Source organism: Onychostruthus taczanowskii, unplaced genomic scaffold (assembly GCF_017590055.1).
Source record: "Onychostruthus taczanowskii isolate IOZ18803 unplaced genomic scaffold, ASM1759005v1 scaffold247, whole genome shotgun sequence".
NCBI lineage: Eukaryota > Metazoa > Chordata > Aves > Passeriformes > Passeridae > Onychostruthus > Onychostruthus taczanowskii.
This window is the reverse complement of record NW_024499763.1, coordinates 129,632-148,941: the sequence shown is the minus strand read 5'-3', so window position 1 is coordinate 148,941 and position 19,310 is coordinate 129,632. Positions and strand designations below refer to the sequence as shown.

Sequence of the window (19,310 nt, the reverse complement as noted above, 5' to 3'; positions counted from 1 at the left end):
CACTTCTACACTGTATACTTGGGTCCATTACCTGTTCTTGGTTTTTCTCCTAAAAGGAAAAGTTAATAATAAGATAATTCAAATAAAAATTATCTTTTGCTTTATGATTTACAAAGCATCTGCTGTGCTACTATAGGACTGACAACAGAGGAAGACAAAGACTTTACCAAGACATCACAAAAAGAGTGATTGGGCATTGGAATGGGCTGCCCGGGGAGGTGGTGGTGTTACCACCTTTACTTAAGGAAAGGCTGGATGGGGCACTTAGTGGCATGTCTAGTTGGCAAAGTGGTATTAGGTCATAGGTTGCATGCAATGATCTCAGAGGTCTTTTCCAACCTACTTAATACTGTGATTCTGTGACTTACAAACTAAATACACTTCTTTCAAAAATCAGGTATTCTGATACACATAAAAAAGAGTTAAAGGAAAGTCTGGAGGGTTTGTGCATGTAATTAGTAAGCATAATTTAATATTTAACATCTATTTTAAAACACAAGATTAAGTAATTAATTAAATGTAATAATGTTTTTATGAATATAAAACCCATGGATGCTGTTTCTTTCTGTGAAGATGCTTCAAAAAGCTGCCATTTAAGGACCTATCAGGATCCTTAAAAATGTAATTTGAAAGCTAAACTAGTGCTGACACTTTAAGAAGTTTCCTACTCATTATGCAGCCATCTTTGTACAACAATCTATGGGAACAAAAGAAGAACCCATATTTGGGGTTACACTTTCTATTGGCATAAATAATAAAAGGGATACACTAGTAATCTTCCATATAAAAAAATGGACCACCATAGGTATCTGGCTACTGAAAGCCTACATCACTGCGCTCTAGGGCAAAGGATTGTATTTGGGTATCTACACACTGAATGGTAAGCATGAATGGAAGTTGCTATATACAAATATAGATCCAAGAGTCTTTGAAAAGCTTAAAAGCCCAAGCCTTTCATAAGCCTGAAGAGAGCTTTCAGCAAAATTAGACTCACAGAGCACAAGCAGCCATTCTGAAAGTCTTAGAACCAGCAGTTACATCAGGGTTTCTGGAGACCAATAAAAATTTTTCCTCCACAAACTCATAGAACATAACATCCACATCTGTATCCAAAGACAGCTATACTTACAATATCTAACCAAAATGTTTATTTTTATTATGAAGATGTATAAATCAGAGTTGGGTTTCAACTGGAGCACAGTAGGGTGTTCCAGTAACATTTGTGTCACCTTACTTCCTTATTTCTGAAATGCAAAAGCATATTTTTTTCTCAAAGGTATAAATAGATTACCAAGCCTGAGAAGTGAAAGCTTAAATGCTTATATTTAGAAACATTTACTGCTTTTAATAGTGATACTTTCTCAAGTATTCCAAAACTGAGTAATTATGAAGGGAGAAAGGAAGGAGAGCTTAATTTTTTCTTCCCTCATTTTCCTTTTATTTTTTCTTTTAAAAAAAATCCACTGTGTCCAAGAATATTTTAAACTGCTTTTTCATGCACAAAACCTTTGCAGCTTAGCTAGTAAAGAGTTTATATTAACTTCATCTATGCCCAAAAAATCCACAGTTACAGTCACTTTTCTATGCTGTTCAGTCTCAGATCACATCTACAGCTAAAATACTGTTTTGCTTTAGCAGAATTAATATGCATTTGTGGATGTTGGTGAAACTTTCCTCTCCGGTATTTTTACTGTACCTATGCTTTGTAAACATACATAATGTGGGTGTTTATTTTTTTAATCTGTCATCCTATTCTCTATAAACTTTTCCATCATTTTCTCCCTCTTCCAGTTCTTATTCTGAGTACTGCTCTAGAATTTTCAAGAAGTTCAGAGAACCAATGAGTTTTACAGGTAACATACTAATACACACTGGTAACACATTAACAATAATTGTTTCATTACTGCAGTCTTGCATATAAATATGTGAGCTAGCAAATATGCCACTGAAGTACATACTAAAAGATAAAGACAACATTGGAGTACTCACACAAACAGTTATGTGAAATGATTTTTTTTGGCAATAATTCTGTTGTATAGTGAAAACTAACAAAGTTTACTTAAATTTGCAGTGAATCTTTAAGTAATTATTGCTTGACCTGGAATATGGTCAGAATACACTTTCCCGGGACCACCATTTAACCACTGTTTCTGTCCAATCTTGTTTAGCTTGAGAGAGACAAGTCCAACAAGTGTGTTGTGCTATGTCCTGGTTATTAAATTTTGATCCTGTTATAGCTTTCAGTGACTGGTCAATTTAAACCATGAGCAGTAAAAGAGTACTTACAAAGTAATCATGAAGTATAACGATGAGCTGGGAATCTAAAAATTACTGTGTTTTAAATCACTTATGGACTTGGGAATGCCATGCCTCTAAAGCACGTGAAAAGTGCCATTCCTGTCCTGTGCCAATAAGAATACAGCTTCTATGTGCCTATTTCAGAAAGCAGAAGTCTGACTTCCTCCCTATGCCTGCTTCCTTTTCCTCACTTCTTGCCTCCTCTCACTGAGCTTCTCCACTTATATATAGTGAAGATAACATTTCCAGGCAAAGAAACACATATTTAAAGTAAAATCTAACTACTAAAAAAAGACTATTCATCCTCACAATAATAACTGCCAGGTTGTCAACTAGATGTAGATTAATTTATGTGTCCATGTGAAATAATTATTTCCTGCTACCATTAGAAGTAAATTACATGCTCCATTTCACCATATACAGCAAATAGCATGTAAGTTTTACACATAACCCATCCCAATGTTAATTCTATCCATTTATCTTGAAATATATACAGACATACATAAATATGAAGAGGAAATTTCTATGCAATACACATACATACTTGTGCAACAGTTATTTAAATTTGTGTATTGTTGCATGTATAAGAAAAAATATGTTAATTTTTTTACGTTACAATAAATTCACATCATACCAGCATACAAGCCAGGAGCTATCAGCTACTACCTCTGTGAAATTTAGTGCAGGGTTATCAACAAAACAGTTAAGACAGAGGTCTTTGTGAGAACAAGCCACAAGCAAGTAAGTTTGCCTTCTAGTACATTACTCTCCTCCACCTGTTAAAGGCATCACTAAGAGGGGTGGGGAGGACTCACCACACCGTCACTCTGTGGCTTAGGCTGTTTGGTGGGATCCAAAGTAAAGATAGTATACTCAGAGAGAAAAGCAGGTTCTGCTATCATCCCAGCTAACAGCTGTTATTCAATGCAAAAAGGAGGAAAATGAAAATAAATCAAGCAATAAAGAACACTGCAAAATTTTACTCCATTTTTCCATGCTATTAAAAACATAACAAAACAATACAGCAGTTTATGAGACAAATATCGATAAAGGGAGGATGTAACCAGAAAATATGCCTTAGATCATTTCAGAACAGCCAAAATACAGTTTTGATCAAAACTTCTTTAGAACAAAAGATCCTAGTTTAGCCCAACATAAAAAATATGTTTCAGGCATTGCTACTATAATTTTTTTAACTTCTGTGGATGAGTTGTCTTTATATATCACTGAGCCCTATTTGCTCTCAGTTATTAACAACTCATTATTCTAAAAATTCTATCAGTATATAATCTAAAATGCTTGCTTTTGACTATTTATCATCTGATGCTTTTATACACTAGAATGCTGTCTACATTTTTAAAAATTCCTTACCATTTTTAAACTACTAGCAGACTATTTCGTAAAAAACCTTAAGTTGAATCTAACCATTTTATCAAGTCAGTATCTAAGAAGAGATATAAATTCCTAGAGATGAAAACATGAAGCCAAGAGACTGGAATTTTGAATTGAATTTGGATATATACATGTAATGTAATGCATTTAGGATGCTGTAACTGAGAGACAAAAATATTCCTCTCATGATTATACTCACATCCTTAAGTTCAAGGTTCAACTTCCTTACAGCTTGAGATTTCAGAATTGTACTGACTGCTGACTGAACCAAACTAAATAAAACAAAATTGTTCTGAAATAATGAGACAAACCCCTCTATCAAGTTACTAAACAGTACTTTTAGGAATCAAATACAAATATAAGTTAGGAGTTTAAATTACTTTTTTTGTGATGATTACATTTATTCCAGTCCTGTAGCAGATTAATTACATAAATTCAAATTGAGAGAGAGAAATATTTTCACAGGTAAGATCTGAAAGGCTACATGACTTTGAATTTATGTTTCCAAACCCTTTCAGAAAATGTAGTAAGACATGGTAAAAGCTCACAAAGCCTATGGGATCCATACTAGGGTGAGTGAGCTGGAAGAAGAGCTCCTTAAGCCATTCTCCCTCACTTATCATCAGTCTTGGCTAACTGGGGAGGTCTGAGATGACTGGAAACTGATCAATCTAATACCCATCCATCAGAAGGACCAAAAGGAGGATCCAGGAAACTACAGGCCTGTCAGTCTGATCTCAGTGCCTGGCAAGGTTGTATGAACAGATCATCTTGAGTACGATCACACAGCACCTACAAGGTAGCCAAGGGATCAGAACCAGCCAGCATGGATTTAGGATGGGCAGGCCCTACCTAACCAACCTGATCTCCTTTTATAACCAGGTGACCCACCTGGTAGATTGCAGGGAAGGCTGTCAATGTTGTCCACCTGGACTGAGCAAAGCCTTCAACACTGTCTCGTCTCCCACAAAATAATCCTGGAAAAGCTGGCAGCCCATGGCTTGGACAGGTGCACTCTTTGCAGGGTTAAGAACTGGCTCGATGGCCAGGCCCAGAGAGTGGTGGTGAATGGTGTTGCATCCAATTAGTGGCCCATCACTAGTGGCATCCCCCAGGGATCTGTGTTGGGCCCAGACCTGCTTAATATCTTTACTGATGATCTGGATGAGGGGATCGAGTCTACCATTAGCAAATTTGCAGATGACACCAAATTGGGTGTGAATCTTAAACTGCTGGAGGGTAGGAGAGCTCTGCAGAGCAACCTGGACAGGCTGCATTATGAGACGAATCCAATGATATGAGGTTTAATAAGACAAGCGCGAGGTCCTGCACTTTGGCCACACCAACCTCCTGCAGCGCTACAGGCTGAGAACCGAGAGGCTGGACAGAGGCCAGGCAGAAAGGGACCCTGGTGGGTACTGACTGATGGCAGACTGAACGTGATCCAGCAGTGTGCCCAGGTGGCCAAGAAAGCCAATGGAATCCTGGCCTGTACCAGTAACAGTGTGGTCAGCAGGACCAGGGAAGTGATTCTTCCCCTGGCCTCAGCAGTGGTGAGGCCACAACTTGAGTACTGTGTCCACGTCTGGGCCTCTCAATTTAGGAAGGATGTTGAGATGCTGGAGCATGTCCAGAGAAGGGCGACAAGGCTGGTGAAGGGTTTGGAACACGAGTCCTATGAGGAATGGATGAGGGGTTGTTTAGCCTGGAGAAAAGGAGAGTCAGGGGAGATCTTTTCACTCTCTACAACTGCCTGAAAGGAAGCTGTAGCCAAGTGGGGGTCAGTCTCTTCTCCCAGGAAACAACTGACAGTCTTAAGCTGCATCAGAGAATGTTTAGGTTTAGGAGGACATTAGGAAGAAGTTCTTCACAGAAAGAGTGATTGGGCATTGGAATGGGCTGCCCAGGGACGTGGTGGAGTCACCATCCCTGCAGGTGCTTAAGAAAAGACTGGATGTGGCACTTAGTGCCATGTCTAGTTGATAAGGTGATGTTAGGTCATAAGTTGGACTTGATGATCTCAAAGGTCCCTTCTAACCTACTTAATTTTGTGAGCCAACCTTACAAGTAAAGAAGGCACAACAATACTGAGGCAGAACAGTGAACCCTCTATCAAGATGAAATTTCAAAATATTTCCACTTCAGTAGCCCAGACAAGTGTTTCACACTTCAAATAGCTACCAAAGGCAGAATATATTCAGTCATGGTCCGAAAGTGGCATTTCTTTAATACATTTAGATCTGGCTGCATTTGCCCATTAATGAGTTCATCCTCCACTCTCAAATGTTAGGTGACCAACAATGAAAATATTTAAGGACTTGCTTACATTTTTGAGTACTTTTGTTACTCTATGTGTTGATTTGGCATGGCCTGGTTTTTCAGTAGCGGGGGAGGGCCACAGAAACTGCTTCTGTGAGAAATAGCTACAAGCTTCCACCATGTCGAATTTCCAAACTAGAACAGCCTGTCCTTGAAGGACTGCACCCTGAGGATGAGTCAACCACACCACAGCCATTTCAGAAAGGTTGTTTGCCCATGGGAGGAACTCATGTAGCAGCAGTTTTGGCAGGACTGCTGCTTGTAAGATTGAAGTCATGCTGGAGGAGTTCACAGAGAACCATCTCCCATGGGATGAACCCCACAGCACAGCAGAGAAAAAGCTCCTCCCTGAGCAAACAGAAAAAGATCTCAGGTGATGAACTAACCAAAACCCCCACTCCCTGTCTCCCTACACTGTCAGGGGAAGAGGGAGGGGCTGGGGTGGAAGAAGGGTATTTTAAAGGCTTATTTTACTTCTTGCTATCCTTCTCTGACTCTGTTAACAACAAATTTACCTTATACCTTTAAATTTGAACTTATTTTGCCCTTAGAGTGTTTTCCCCCAATTCTTATCTCAACTCATGAACCCTCCATTAATTTTCGTTCCCTCTCCTTTGTCCAACTGTAACAAGAATGAGTGAGTGAACGGCTTTTCTAAGTGCCTGGTGTCTGGCCAATGTCAAACCACAACACTCTGACAGCTCATAACCTGGTATATATTTACTTAAATTATGGGCAGAGCCCTCTAGTGAGTACTGTAATTACACTACTTAATGCTTTACAATATATACATGTGTTTTTATCTGCACTTTTCTTTTTTTCAACCAACTATTCAGTACAACTTTAAGAACTGTCTAGTTAACTCTGGGGTGGGGATGCTAGGGAAAGGGTTATTAAAAATCACAAAAAAAATTATTCACCTCTGCCTGCAAACAAGAAGCAACCTGCTAGTCAGCCAACATTAAATAGTAATATGACATGGGATTATTGTGCTTCAGGATTTGTCCTAAAATCCACTCTGCATTATCTTAACAGCTTAGAAACATTAAATACATCTGGTGTTACATTGTCTAATGTATCACTAGCAGCATATCAACAGTAGGCTGATAGAGCAATCAATAAAACTAGACAAGCTAGAATCAACTGAGATGAAGCATACCGTAAACAGAAGATGCAAAGATGTAGGTCATTCTTTAAGCTTTTCTAATCCTAAGAATACCATCATATCACACTTGAAGCTTGCTATAGAAATCCAAAGTTCTTCCAACACTTTGTTTCAAATATACTCTGGGGGGAGTAGCTAATACACCTAAAGGCTGTGCTGCCATTTAGCAGGACCTTGATAAGCTGGAGAACTGGACTCAAAGAAACCTAATGAAGTTCAACAAGGGGACTGCACCTGGAAAAGAATAACCCCAAGTATCAGTACAGCTTAGGGGCTGAAGAGAGCAGCTCTGCAGAGAAGGACCTTGGAGTCCTGGAGCAGCTGCAAGTTTACCATGAATCAGCAGTGCCCTTGCAGCTAGGAGCTGGTAGCCTGGGGTACATCAGGAAGACTGTGCCCAGCAGGTTGAGGGAGGTGATTCTGCCCCTCAACTCAGCTCCATTAAGGCAACATCTGGAGTGCTGTGTGGAGTTTTGGGACTCCTTAGTACAAGAAAGATAAGGAGCTACCAGAGAGGTTTCAGCAGAGGGCCACAAAGATAATTAGAGGTCTGAAACATCTTTCTCACATGGAAAGACTGCAGGAGCTGGGCCTGTTTAGTCTAAAAAGAGGAGACAGAGAAGAGATCTAACCAATACATACAAATATCTCAACGAAGGTTGTCAAGAGGATGGTGCCAGACTCTTTTCAGTGGTACCCAGTGACAGGACATAAACATAATGGCCATAAACTAAACCACAGAAAGTTCCACCTCAACATGAGGAAGAACTTCTTTACACTTAGGGTAGCAGAACACTAAAACAGGCTTCCCAAGGAGGTCACAGAATGCCCCTCTTTGGAGACATGGTCCTACCTGGACACATTCATTTCCTGTGTGACCTGCTCTAGGTGCCCCTGCCTTGGAATGGGGTTGGGACTACATGATGTCCTCTAACATTGGGGTGGGGGGAAGGTGTGGGTCAGAGACAGGGATGACACACACTCCAAAGTTCTTGTGTCAAACAGCCTCAAGTTTATTCCCGCAGCTCCTTTTATAAGAGCTCCAATTACACATGATTCATTGAGGTCTTAGACTGTCCAGCTCTCTGGCCAATGATACATTTGCATTTAGAGCTGAATGACATTGGCTGAGGGTCCCTGTGTAGACTGAATACAACCTATCCTTGCCCACCCAGGAACTCCAACGCTACAATCTCCAGAGGCTCCTTCCAATCCTACCAATTCTGTGATACTCCAGGTTAAATAATCTCCCTAGCCCATACTGACCTTAATCTCAAGCACCAAATTTATAAACTGAAGGCTGTTGTTGAGGACTACAAATAGTACAGGTAGCTCAGTGCACAATGGCACTGCAAGCTACAGGTTGTGCCCTGGGTGGGGGGAAATAGCTGAAACCCCCAGTGATGAGCCCTTTCCCTAACAAAAGGCACAGGCTTGCCATGCCAGCTGGACTGTGTCCAGCCACCCAGAGACTCTGTAGAACTCAATGAACAGTGAGAAGACCCCAGATCAAGTATCACCATTAAAACAGGCATACAGAATGAAAGCCAGGCATTCCTTTGTTCAGGGCCCCTAAAGGAGACACCCAACTCCATCTGTCATTACATTGCTACACCATGATAAAAATTCTTAAAGAAAGCAGTGACATTTGGATGCATGACTGGTAGGTCACCCACAGCAACCTATCAGCTGCTTGCTCTCAGCTGATAGCAAACTACCACTAGCTTTGTTATCTTCTGCAGTTTGGCCTTGTATACTTGCAAACAAATATAATATTGTAGAACAAAAAGAACATTTTTAACTTACAGGAGCTATAGTGAATATGATTTATGTATTTCACCTCAAACTCTGTTCAAAAGTCAATATGGTAACAGTTTGAAAACTGAACACTATTTTTCCACTCACTATGAGTGAGAATGAACTCACTAAATAAGCATATTTTAATAGTCTAGGGCTTTTTCAAACAGCAGCATACCAAATCAGAAAGCACTGGATATGCAAATTGTCTGATGAAGTTCTGCAGAAGTAGTTTTACCTCACAACATAATCATGTTTCACGAGCTACTTGCAATAAGAGAATACAGAACAAGTCAGACATCTGCCTTTTCCTATACGTTAAAAAATTTTGAGGCTTTCTGTAACACTGCTACTGGAGATTCACAAGCTGAAGAGGAAAGCATGAAAAAGAAACTTACCTGACATTACATAAATGGAGCATACAAGTTGTAGGTTTATTTTAAACTGATAGCATCTTGAAATCTTGAAATATTAAAAGTATTTTTTAAAATCTTCTCATTGTAGAGTATAAAGCAAGAATGTTGGCACATATATTTTATTATAATTATTTGATCAGACTAATGATGTCATTTACAACTGTAACTAATTCTGAAATTATAAGAATAACCCAAAGATTTCAAGTGTGATACTTGCAACTTTAATACTATGGAAGTAAAAATACAAAAACCTGATCTATTTAAAGACATACTAAAACATAGCTCACAGAAGACACAAAACATACAAAAAATGATGAAACACTAATTTGCTTAGCTTTCAGTACTAAAAGGGTTAGCAATTATTCATGTACTGCAAAAATGTTTTAGCATACAATACTCTTCAACCAAATATTTTCAGTGTATTAAATCCTGTCCAACAGCTCACTGTAATGCTCACTGCCATTGACACCTGCACATAAAACAACTGCCTGGTCAAATGAGAACGCCGCAAAAAAATACCCTCCAAAATACTTAATGCATTCATATAATCAGGGCATGTATTTTAGTGACAATATGCAATACCTGCATCTTATTTAAGCATTGTATACTGCTGCTGAACTGAATTTTATGAAAATCTAATCCAACAGATTTCAAAGATGATTTGCTTTTAATCACACTGCCAACATTTATGAGAAATTTTTGAAGAAATTAAATTTCTTGTTTTAATAATCTGAACTTAATTTTTTGTAAAATATTCCATTTGATATAAAACAACAAAAAAAAAAAAAAGGTTTTCATCCCCTTAGGATGAAACTACTCACTACTTCTTGAATTTCTAACTAAACAATGTGTTTCCCAAGTAAAACTTGTGATGGCAGCTCCCCTAAGTCCAAGGATAACTGCAAATCTGATGGTACTTCAGTACCTCTGTTTCCATTCTTAATCTTATTTCTCCTTCTGCCTCTCTGGTCATTCCAGTCTAACCAGTCTTTTTAGAGATTAATGTTCTTCCAATGTAACTTGGCAAGTGCTACGGAGAATCCTTTGCTTCTCTTGTTTGTTGTCCGGAACAGCGCTCTGAAAATGGAGTTTGCTGGGGACAACACATATCTAATGAAGTAAATGCAATTCTCAATAGAAATCACGAAGAAAACCTTCACCAAATCAGTTCTTTTGCAGGTTATACAATAAATTAAAAAACCCCAAAAACAGGGGAATCAACTCTCTGTACCAACTCACTCCTTCTAGGCCATGGTACTGTTCTCATGTGGCAATATGCTATTTCTATACCCTGTATTAAGAACAGAAAACGCTCCTTAGTGAAAAACTTAGCAATTTATCCTGGGTGATGCTGCTTGCTAACATTCTGGAGCACCAGTCAACAGAAAATCTTTTTCTAAGGAGAGAGCGCATTCATTACAGACATATATATAATGTATATACATTCACATACACACACACATACACACACACACACACACACACACACATATATATATATCACAGTAGAGAAAATAAGCATTTATTAGAAAATACCAAAATACAAAACAAAATCATGAGATATTTTCCCTTCAATTTCTATTATTGCAGGAAGCAAACTGCCAAACTGCAATCACTGATAGCATTCATAATGAAATCTATTGCAAATTTCAGGTATAGGTGATTATCTCCTAAAGAAAAAATGGTGTTAAAAATTAAAGTGGATTGTTCCACTGCAAGAAAACACATCATTTTTTGTGGCAAAACAAAGCAACTGAATTTTCTGAAAAGGACACAACATTTCCTCTGAAAAAGTTCACAGAATCACAGAAGCATCCTTTATGCTTTATGCTACCAGACTATGTCCATGCTCACTAAGTTGGGAAATGTTTTGTTTATTTGTATTTGTTGCCTTTTTTTTTTAAATCAAGTCGCTTCCAAAGAGCCACGGTACTTAATATGAAACAAGGTAAGTGCAGATGATCTTTTTTTGCTTTATTATGCAAGTCAAAGTTACCCATCATCTTGATAATGATTTTAATGATATTTTATGACTGATAAATTAGACTCACTTAAGTTTGTTGTTCAGCGGGTTTTTTTTTTTTGGGGGGGGGGGGGGAGGTGAGGGGGCCTGGGTTGGTTTTAAGTTTGGGGGCAGGGGAGAAAGGCAGTGGGGTAGGGGAAAATACCTTTGAGTTTGATACTTATTACAGGCACAGTTAGAAAAAATCACAAAGGCTCTGTATAAACCTTTTGTATCATCCACCTCAAATTACCTGGACTCACCTAGCTTTTCAACTAAAAGTGGGACAAAAACGAAGTTAGTCTTTCTGACTACATCCTCTGCCCCACTACCCCACTGAGCTCAGTTCAGGAATAAGATTTTTAAGACCTGAAGACAAAGTGTTTCCTAATCTGAGAGTTAATCACTACAGCTTAAAGATCTGTTTTATTACTATTAAACACTTTGGTATTTAACCTAAAAATAGATTATTCATATCTATAAATACACAGAAAATAGTGAGATTGAGAAATAAAAAAAAAAATAAATAATGAAGGACATAAATTAGGGGTTTTTTTAAGCTGAAAAGCAGAGGAAAACAGTTCTCAACTGACCTCTTTGTCTGGTGTTAAAGTACCTTCATGATTCTGATCTGTAAATGAAGTTGTCCTGATTCTGTTGCCAGTTGATGGAGGGGATCTGGAAGGGACCTATAGAGAAATCATGTGTATCAACAAGTAAGACTACTAACTCCAGAACTAATTATTCTGTATTATAATTTACTTCAAGAATTACTAAGTATATCATCTCAGTGAAGCCTAGTCTAGCTCTTTTTGAAAAAAAAAACAACTGTCTGTGACAAGTTCTACCTTACTAAAAAGTCCCCAGAGGAAAATGTGTCATGAATCAGCCACAAGAACAAACAACAAAATGGGTTATTTTGATTATTTCTGACTATGGTCCTCTTAGACCATATTTGAAAAACAAGACTCCTAATATTTTAGGAACATATTACAGTTGCTTAAGGTTTAAAAGTTTTGTGCTTCGACAGGGATTCAAGCATTTACAAGTGGAACAGAATCTGATCAAGAACTTAGAAAATTAACAACAAAAAATGATGACACTAAGAAAATTTATAAATGTTAAATTTGCAATATTTATAACATTGAATCTAAACAATGAAAAAGGCGCAAGTAATTGCTATATTTTTCTGATGTCTATATGTACTTGTTGTTCCTATCAGAACTAAACATCTATTCACAGAAATTTTACAACTTCATTCAACTCGAGGTTCTAAAAAGTCACACCAACTCAAACAAACTACCTAGCCAGCCTCATCATTCAAACTTCAAATATAAAATTTCAGTATAAATGTAATAAGTAGTAAAGTGTTAACAAGCAGATCTATACAAAAGAAAAAAATTAGCAAGATTTCTCATCAGGTATTGTGAAAGGCTGGAAGGATTGTGGACTTAAAATATTTCAGGCATGTGGTGGGAGGAAGAGGAAGGTCAAGCATTTCTTACCCCATCCCTCTGGACCTGTATGCCAGTCCTGCAGTGGCTGCCAGTACCTGGCACATCAGAGGAAATGTGCCATACTCTGCCCCTGGAGCCTAAATCCAGGCCCAGAGTGGTCAGATGACCAGAAGTTTCACCTGCAAGAAGGGCCCAGGGGTACTTAACCGAGGATATAAGGCAAGCACATGCATGTTTTGACCTTACTTCTTCATGAAATTTCTATCAGCTGAACACTGCTGGAACAAGGAGTGGTAGATATATTTGTTCTATTTTATATCAAAATTATTCTAAAATCAGTCATAGTTACAGGTCTAGAGGTAGACCAATGTCCTAACTTGAAAATACTACTCAAAAGTCAAAGAGCTTACCTAGTACCAAATAGCTATTCATCATGAAAGCTTTATGTACTGCTGAAAACAATCATACCAAAGTATTCATAGGGTTTGTAAAAAAAAACAATCTATTAATGCTGACAGACTACTACTCTTCTTTTATTCCTACCCTCAATCTAATGCCAGGGTTTTAAAGATTTTTTAAAAATCTATTTCCTTCTGTTTAGTGAGGGCCAGAAACATTCAAGGATACTTTGTCACTGCTTAGAAGCAGTATGAACACATCACTTCACCCTGCCCTTAACAGTTCTACAGTTCTCACTGCTGCATTCAGACTTCTTGTCAATTTACAGTCATTTCAGTGGCACTAAGCTTTGCAGCACAAATATTCATTGATCTTATGCAAAAACAGAAAGAGCGGAAACAGGATAGTATAGTTAAATTGGAAGTGTTCAACTTCCTGACCAGCTCAGGGCTGACTAATAGTTAAAGCATGGGTTTAAGGGAGGGCACTGTCCAAATGCCTCTTCAGCACTGACAGGCAAGGGTGGGGAAGGCACCAACCACCTCTTCAGGAAGCCTATTCCATGTTTTGGCCACCCTCTGGGTAAAAGAGTGTTTCCTCATGTTAAGTCCAAATCTCCCATGACAGACACAGTTTGAGTTATTCCTGCATGTTCTGGCGCTGTGTACTGAGAGATCAGTGCCTCCCTCTCTACTTCTCCTCAGGAAGCTGTAGGGAGCAGTGAGGTCACCCCTCAGCCTCCTCCTCTCCAAACCAGACAGGCCCAGTGCCCAGAGCACATTCCTGTCAGCCCCTTCCCCTGCTTTGGTGCCCTTCTCAGGACATGTTCAAGGACCTTCACATCCTTTTTAAATAGTGGGGCCCAGAACTGTACACAGTACTCAAGGTGAGGCTACACCAGTGCTGAATTCAGTGGGATAATCACCTCTCTTGGCTGGCTGGTGATGCTGTGTTTGATGCACCCCAGGATGAGGTTTGCCCCCTTGGCTGCCAGGGCACACACACTGCTGATCCCATTGAGCTTCCTGCCAACCAGCACTCCCAAAGCCCTTTCTGCAGGCTGCTCTCCAGCCACTCCTCTCCCAGTTCAGACTTGTGTCTGGAATTACTCCATCCAGGTGCAGAATCCAGCATTTGGTTGGTCTTGCTCAGCTTCATATCACTGCTAACTGCTCAATACTCCAATCAATCCCTCTGCAAGGCAAAGCCTCTTGTCCCATGGGAGAGTCAGCAGCACTTCCCAGTTTGCTATCACCACCTAACTATCTAAGCATTCAACTGCAGCCTCCAGATCACTGATAAAGAGTCTGAACAGAGCTGCCTGTAGACCTGAGCCCTGAGGAACACCACTGGTAACTGGTCACCAGCCAGATGTCCTGTTTGCTGCAATAATTTGAGCCCCTCTCTTCAACCAATTCTTCACCCAGTGCACTGCATACCTACTCATCCTACTGCTGGAAAACTTGTCTGGAAGAATACCGGGAAGAACAGTACCAAAAGCCTTTATAGAACCCAGAAAAACTACATCCACCACCTTCCCTTTGTCTACCAGGCAGGTGAACTTACTGCAGAAGTCTGATGATTGCACTGTTCTTTAGATGTCTTTCAACAGCATACAGTATGATTTTCTTAATAATTTTTCCAGGTTCTGAGGTTAACTCTGTAGTTTCCTGCATGTTCCCTCATGCCCTTCCAGTAACCTGGAATAATGCTGGTTAGCTCCCAATCAGAGGGACCTCTGCAGATTCCCAGGATGATTGAGAGGGGTTCTACCATAATATCTGCTATCTCCTTTAGTACTCTGGGTTGAATCCCATAGGCCCCATGAACTTATAAACATTCATTCAACTGACACAACTCAACTTGTCTGTTAAAATTCCAGTGTTCACAAATAGAAAGCTAATGTGCCTGCAGTCATGGTCCTCTGACTCAGGACCAGGCAGACTAAGGTCTGTCAGTACTATTAAAAACTGAGCCAAATAAAGTACTGTCTCCATTTTTTCTTCATCCCTGTTTGGCAGGTGACAAGTAGCAGTTTAACACACCTGTAATTGCAATAGCGCTTTTTTCCACCCTGTCAGCCATTGGAAAGAGATGTGTTCCTCAGACTATGAGGGACAGGTATTCTCAATTTGACAGATGACATCAGTTAGCTAACCATTCATATGAAAGAGGAAGGCCTACAAACATCTCCTCACACAAGGTTATATTTCTCGAGTTATACTTGAAAAATTTTACCTCTAGGTTTACACCAGTCTTAAGTTAGTAAATTTAGTCTTGGACACTACAAACCAAAGTACAAATGTGAAGTTCTAGGTCTCAAAATAAGGAATATGAGTAGAGCATAGAGGGTATAGAGCATAGTGAGTGAAGCCTCTCTGCAAGAGGGTATAGGAAAGAAAAGAGCAAAAATTAATGCAAACATAAGTTTCATAAACTAAGAAATTGTAAGAGTTAGAAAAATTTGGTCTGAAAATGTTTTGACAGGAAGGAATGCATTTTAAGAATTTGAATTCCTGATCTGAATAAAAGTAAAGGAAAAAAGCATATCCCACACTTTTTGCAAGACTACAGTATATTTTATAATCCTCAAAACCTCACATCTTCCTTCAGAGACTGTTTTCAAATGAAATACAAGAAGTGAAAAGACAAGCTTATTTTACTTCTAAGATCAAATTTAACTACTTCCCACTAGTGTTACTTGAGAACAACCAAAGAGTAAGAAACATTGCAAGACAACTATTTTACACAAAAATAAAAATATGTTGTAATTTCTTGCTTCTGCCTTTCCATTTATGTCAACCCTTGAGTTACATTATCTGCTCTGTCCACAGTACAGCAGACTAGGTCAACAGACTAGGTATAATTTACTATAAACTCTCGTAGCAGGTTTCAGAATATTTGTCAACATTAATTTTTCAAGAGGCAGATAAAGACTAAAGTATATTACGCTGTTGGGTGCATATATGCACATAAGACCATATTTATTCAGTAGAATGATTTTCAGGAAGTATCAATTCTTGAACACATGCATAGAGCACCCCAAACTAAGTGGATTACAACATCCTAAACTAAGTGTATTACAATGCTGTGTGAAAGGCATCATAATTTAGCTGCTGCACATTGAAAACAGTAAACTCTGCAGATCATTCTCTTTTACACTGCACTGAAAGCTCACTACATATGGCAATTAAGAAAGCACTCTAAACTGTAACTAACAAAAACATACTTCATTAACTAGAGAAGGCACAGAATTAATACTGTGGAAGGCCTTAAAGCAAGAGTCAACAAGCTACTCAAAATTTCACAATAGATCCATTTCCAAAAATGACTGATTTCTCTATTTCACAAATGAGTGATTCAAAGAATAGAGCACAACTGTCAGTTTTGAAACCATGGTCCAATACTGTGACTATGCAGTGCCAAATCTCCCAGTGGTTCAAATTACACTCAGATCAGGCAACTAATCACCTATTTGTCAAATTAACTAAATTACCTGCCTGTAGCTTAACATTCACAGTATTCAGAGTTTATATTAGTTTTTATACGTTTACATTCCAAGATACACCGGATACTTAACCTAGCAATGAGACACAGGCAGACATTATCCGCAGACTTGGCCAATAGGAAGTTAATTTGCTGAAGTCTTTCTACCCAAAATTTGTGAAGAGAGAGTTTATTCTGCTTTGACACATGCATGAAATCATCACAACTTATTTTTGGCCACTTTCACTTAGATACTCTGCACACATGTCCTATCTAGTGTGTATTATTATCACTTAAAAATAGCCTTTACTAAAATACATTCATAACAACTTAATGAAATAAAGTACATACAAGAGGAAAATAGCCAATTAAATTATGACTAGAACAAATAAATAAGTACCTCGTTCTCAGATTTATACTATATTCTCAATTAATCTACAGTTTAAAAAAAAATGCAAGAATAAGGCTGAGGTAAGCAAACCAGCCCTCCAAAAAATGTTAACAGAAGAGACGTACAGAACAGAAAGAACAAGCATTAAAATGAGAGAAAAGGACAACTAGGGAACTCAATGCTGGATTGTTATTCACTACACGTGAAAGTGTCATTACTTTAAATGCCAAGGAAGAAAACCATTTGTGTTTCATTCTGTTCGATGCTCAGGCAAGAGATGTTTTTTACATTCTTCCACAAGACAGCTTGTGTAGAGTGGACAAAACGAAGCACGGTTTCTAGCAGGAGAATCAGTAAAAACTTAGATGACGAAGTTCTAGCGAAGCCACCTCGCGCTGACAGCGACCCGGGCAGCGACTCCCGCCAGCCGACCTACCCCGGAGCCTTCGGTCGGACCGGGGTCCCGCCGCCGCAGCAGCAACAGCCGCGGGAGGGTCGCGTCGCGCAGGCCTGCCCGACCGACCCGCAGGACACCAAGGCCCCCCCGGGCGAAGCGCGGCCTTGCCCCGACAGGTGAAAGGCCGTCACAAGAGCCCACAACGGTCCGGCGGACACGTCTCCCAGCGGCCCCTCCTCGCCGTACCTGCGGTGGGAGGGGGCTCGCACGTCCACCCGCTCCGCGCGGCAGCACCTGCTCCTCGCTAATCTTCTGCTTCAGCTTCTTGAACATGGTGGCGGGAGGGAGAAGAGGATGAGGGTACAGCTTTCCGGGCCGGTTGGTCAGGCGGCAAGGGGCGCCCAAGGGGCGGCGGAACCGATCTCCCCTCGCCCCGGCCCGCGGAGCCACCGCCGCTCCACCCTCGGACCCCCTCCGCGGGGCACAGGCAACCACGACCGCTGCGCCTGCGCAACCAACGTGGAGCCGAGCGCTTTGGCCGGCACGGTGTGCGGCGAGGCACAAACTTCCGAACGCAATGCGGTCCTCCCACAACCCGAGCGGAGATGCAGCCTGAACGGCCCTGGGCCCGGGGACTGCGGCGGGGCAAAGCGGCGTTGCCTGGCCTGACTTGCTCCGTCTCTCCCGGAGGGCGAGGGAGGCGGTGCCGTCCTGGGAATGTAGCAGGCGGAGGAGTGACCGCTTCTGTCCGGAAGGACGAAAAACAGAGCGGTAAAAGCTGCCGCCTCGCTGCGCCTGTCCGCCGCCGTAGGCATTTGATTCCGTACCTTAAACCGCGCCACAGAGACCCTTGATTGGCCAGAATGCTGACGCTGAGGGTCTGTAAGTCCTTGTGTGAGAGTCCTCCTGAGTCGGTCAGCGATAGTGTTGAGAACAACTTTTCACAAGCCGAAGAACCGGACAGCAAGGTAACAAAAGGTGCTCGGTTCTAAGGCTTGTGAAAGCTTCCGACTCAAAAAAGCCCAATAGTTGCTTTTTGAAGCTGCCTGGACACGTATCTGCTAATAGGAAAGTCGCGACGTTTTTCTTTTGAGTGGCCTTCTGTTTGTAAACCTGACATACACTGTTACAGCTAAAGTAGCATTGAAGGTGGAACGGCATGTTTGCTACTATTGTTGTTACTACTGTCTCCACGAATCTATGGCAGAAATGTTCTTGGCTGCGCAAGGGTAAAACCTTTAGATCCCTTGTTGGATGACGTTTGTGCGTGTGTGTGTTCAGTGCTGCGAATGTACATGCAGAGGGCTGTCAGCAGCAGCCAGCATTCATTCTCCAACAAAGGGACTATTTTGAAATTTACTGTGTTGACAATGACATTGTATGAAGTCTAAAAAAATACATGGTGCTGTTTGCAAGAAACGATGAACCACGTGTTCTTCTGTAAAGCTTCCTACTAGGGAGGCTGTATGCAATAATCACAAATGCCCAAAAATGTTTTCACTGAAATACACTCCTGAAATCTCTAAGTAATTTGCGGGGGGGGAAAAGTGAATAGGAAATTATTTTCCAATTTCTTTTACACTAACTAAAAAAATAATCAAGATAAATCTACAGCAAAAATAAACTGCTGGTTTTTCAAGGGGTTTTCTGCTACATTAAACAAACATATTTTTATGTTTGTTTAATGTAGCAGAAAAAAAGCCAAAAATTTTTTTGCAATCTGTTTAGTTATAGATAAACTGTGACTGGTAGTGACCCTTTTGTTTGTGTGTTACTGTTAAGACTACTATA

The 19,310-nt window shown here is 40.1% G+C and overlaps 1 protein-coding gene across 8 annotated transcripts in view; it reads right to left on the bottom strand.

Annotated features, from left to right (window-relative positions):
* The window catches only part of GOLGA4 (golgin A4), a 73,249-nt gene extending 55,039 nt beyond the window's left edge, over positions 1-18,210 (bottom strand). For 3 of the 8 annotated variants that reach the window (XM_041406302.1, XM_041406304.1, XM_041406303.1), the window contains exons 1-3: positions 17,766-18,207; positions 11,983-12,078; positions 3,114-3,212 (exon numbers count right to left, since the gene is read on the bottom strand). In XM_041406302.1, the coding sequence (XP_041262236.1) occupies positions 3,114-3,212; positions 11,983-12,078; positions 17,766-17,852 (282 nt within the window). In that variant the 5' untranslated portion in view covers positions 17,853-18,207. Of the gene's footprint in view, positions 1-3,113; positions 3,213-11,982; positions 12,079-17,765 lie in introns of all 8 variants that reach the window. The other 5 variants (XR_005952820.1, XM_041406306.1, XM_041406305.1 and 2 more) reach the window with 5 other exon arrangements.
* Between the last annotated feature and the right edge of the window lie 1,100 nt (positions 18,211-19,310).